General features: G+C 44.7%; 1 protein-coding gene across 2 annotated transcripts; it reads right to left on the bottom strand.

The window, feature by feature from the left end:
• Nucleotides 1-274: 274 nt before the first annotated feature.
• On the bottom strand, nucleotides 275-2,433 carry LOC148406946 (homeodomain-interacting protein kinase 3-like). 2 transcript variants are annotated; one of them, XM_088403602.1, is made up of 2 exons: nucleotides 2,224-2,433; nucleotides 275-2,136 (listed from the first exon to the last, which is right to left on the bottom strand). In XM_088403602.1, exons 1-2 carry the CDS (start codon nucleotides 2,243-2,245, stop codon nucleotides 983-985), a joined length of 1,176 nt encoding a protein of 391 aa, XP_088259728.1. In that variant the 5' UTR covers nucleotides 2,246-2,433; the 3' UTR covers nucleotides 275-982. The 2 variants fall into 2 exon arrangements, with proteins under 2 accessions (XP_088259728.1, XP_088259729.1); XM_088403603.1 differs by having other exon boundaries at nucleotides 2,229-2,431.
• Nucleotides 2,434-2,740: the final 307 nt, after the last annotated feature.

Here is a 2,740-nt window from a genome sequence, read left to right as displayed (position 1 = left end):
GGTTAACTTTTCAATTTGTAGATTTGTTTCTAGTTGGACCGGGCAATAAATCAAATGAATTTGATTACTTTTTCGTTTCAAAATTAGGAAGTTGTGATATTGAGGTTTTGCTCAAAAATTTAAAGCAGTGTTTCTCAATTTTGCCAAGCCCAACTTGGAGACATTTTGCACCCCCCCGCTTGCCACGCCGATCATAAATAGGTTTATTATCTATAAATATTGCATACTTAAAACGGTATCCTTTTTAACTTTGACAAAAGAAATACAAACAGACTTTAAACAATCATCTATTTTTGCAGCATTTATACAGATTACAGGTTAGTCTAAAACTGAAAAAAGTGCCTGAAAAAAGATGCCATTTTAATCACAATGACGCTTCCCATGACAAAAACAAATCCTTTTCCCTGACCTTGGACGAAACCCGATAAAATTAAAAGAGCCGCTACCTTCGCCGACACTCGCCACCGTTTTTCCCTCGGTGGGATGGGAGATTAGAAAAGCATCCCTCGTGTTCCCTCATCACGATTCAAGCGCTTAGGCTTCCGAGAACAGCACTTCAGGAAAAAAAAAAAAGGTAAAAAATGCTAAGCTTGTTAATAAGAGGGACATCTAGATGACCGTAAATAGTAAAACGGGAGCCTCAACAATCGCTTGTAAAAAGACAAGGACAAGTGAAAGGCCTTTTAGTGTTTTTGTGCCTGATCTCCTGAGAGGACCACCGGTGAGAATCTGTATCACCTTGAGACGACAGATGGTGTTTAACGACACTGGAATTCAAGCTTAGCAGTTCCTGTGAGATGGCCTGAAACCACCACCTTAGCCTTGTGAAACCAGCTTATTTCTACTCAACCCGATTATTCTCCTCCTCCCGGTTTGTAAACTTATCCCGTTAACCAAGCTAACCAGAGTTCAGTCATAAATGTCTTTCAAACTCTTTCACTGCCAATGACGACGGCAAATACCAAATATTCACGTTAGCTCGTCAATTGAATTGAATCGCCCCTTGAATCTTCCTGAAGAGTCTTTTCAACCAACCGTCTTTCGAGCCGACCTTTACGCTCATCCGCTTGTCATCCTGTGGTCCCGTCTCTTGGGTGAAAGTCTGGCCAGATGACAGTACAGCGTCCTCATACCCCATGTGGCCGGGGTTGAAAAAATTGTGCTGCAAAAACTCCACAGGTTTAATCCGGAGATCGGGGTCTAGTTGAAGCATCTTTGTGACAAGATTTAGAAAGAGACGCTGGTTGCGCTCTTCTCCCGTTTTCCGAACCACCTGAATATCCTCCAGAGACTTGGGATTTAAAGGTCTAACTTCCATGGAGTGAAAACCCATCTCTTTGGGAGACTTGAATTTCCAGCCTTGTGGACTTCGGTCCTGTTTTTTGAAGTAAGCGCACGTTCGTAGTCCGCGGTCCAGCATGGACTTGGACAGCTGTCCCTGGGTTTGGATGATGTAGGCCAAAGTGTCGTAGTCTGAGTCCCCCGGGTAAAGATGGTAGCCTGTAGCTAGCTTGACCGCTACGATGCCAAGGGACCACATGTCAATGGCCTCATTGAAGGGAATACCCAGAATCACTTCTGGGGCTCTGTACCACGAAGTCTGGACATAGTCGCCGGCTTTCAGATCGCGCACATTTTTGGCCAAACCAAAGTCGATCAGCTTAAAGCTCAGTGGCCGCTGACGGCGGTCCACCACCATGATGTTGTCCGTTTTGATGTCCGTATGCACGATTCGAATGTCCCTCAGATGGAGCAGAGCCGTTCCCATCTGGTACAAAATTGGCTTGATTTGACAGACGGAAAGTGTAGGGAGATTTTGCTCCTGCTGGAACGTATTCAGGCTCTGGTCCAGAAGTTCGAAGTTTAAACAGATGAGGTATTTGTCAAAGAAGAAGTCATTCCAGCGGACAATGTGACACCGGTGCGGATCCAGACGCTGGAGTTGTTTTAGAACCGCGATTTCCTCCCTTGCCTGGTGCATGATCGTCGGATGATTCTTGCTAATTTTGATGGCCGCCATCTTGCCAGTCGCTGTGCAACGGCATTTGGCAACGATTCCAAAGCTGCCCTCGCCCAGAAAATCTTCCACCTTGTAGGACTGGCCTAGTGTGCTGCCTTTGCAAATGATCAATTTATCTGGATGGGAAACAGTGACACAGTGAACGCGTATGTAAATAGTCAATAAAATACACAAATCGATATTTTAAAGACTAACAAACGTACCTGACCTGTTATTCAATGCCATGGTCACTTTTCAGATACATTTTCAGTGGGAAGTGAAGGATGACGCTAAACATTTTGGCATTTACCCGCAATGGGTAAGAGCGTTGGTCTTGTTAACAACAGAGCTAAATTTTCCTCCCCTGTCACTCAAAGACATCAAGGACATTATAGCCGTCAAAGGGACGAGGAGTCACTCTTTGTATGGGCGAAGTTGATTTACAAGTTGATATGAAAATAAATGGCTTTGGTAATGAGAGGATGATCCGTTACATTTTTTTTGTTTACTGTCACGATTACTTCTAAGTTTGCCTGCACACCCCCAGCCCGCATTGAGACCCTAACTGTCGTCGTTTTTCTAATCACTCTGAAAAATGACTGAACTCGTCTCCATCCGAGTGTGTCGCCGACTACGCCCGCGCCGGCCGCTCCGACATCCATCACTCTAATTGGCACAAATGGCTTTAATATATGCCCCTATGTTGCCTTCATGAATCGGCGTTGCCTTTTACAAATCAAT

Source organism: Hippichthys cyanospilos, chromosome 20 (assembly GCF_059441005.1).
Source record: "Hippichthys cyanospilos isolate Australia breed blue-spotted pipefish chromosome 20, RoL_Hcya_1.0, whole genome shotgun sequence".
Lineage (NCBI taxonomy): Eukaryota > Metazoa > Chordata > Actinopteri > Syngnathiformes > Syngnathidae > Hippichthys > Hippichthys cyanospilos.
Note: the sequence above shows the minus strand (reverse complement) of the source record. Positions and strands in the feature narration are given on the sequence as shown.

Excerpts from the sequence above, each read along its gene's own strand:
- LOC148406946 (XM_088403602.1), bottom strand. The coding sequence starts at position 2,245 with ATGGCATTGAATAACAGGTCAG. Across the intron at positions 2,137-2,223 it reads GGCATTGAATAACAGGTCAG|ATAAATTGATCATTTGCAAA; the intron begins GTACGTTTGTTA and ends TTTCCCATCCAG.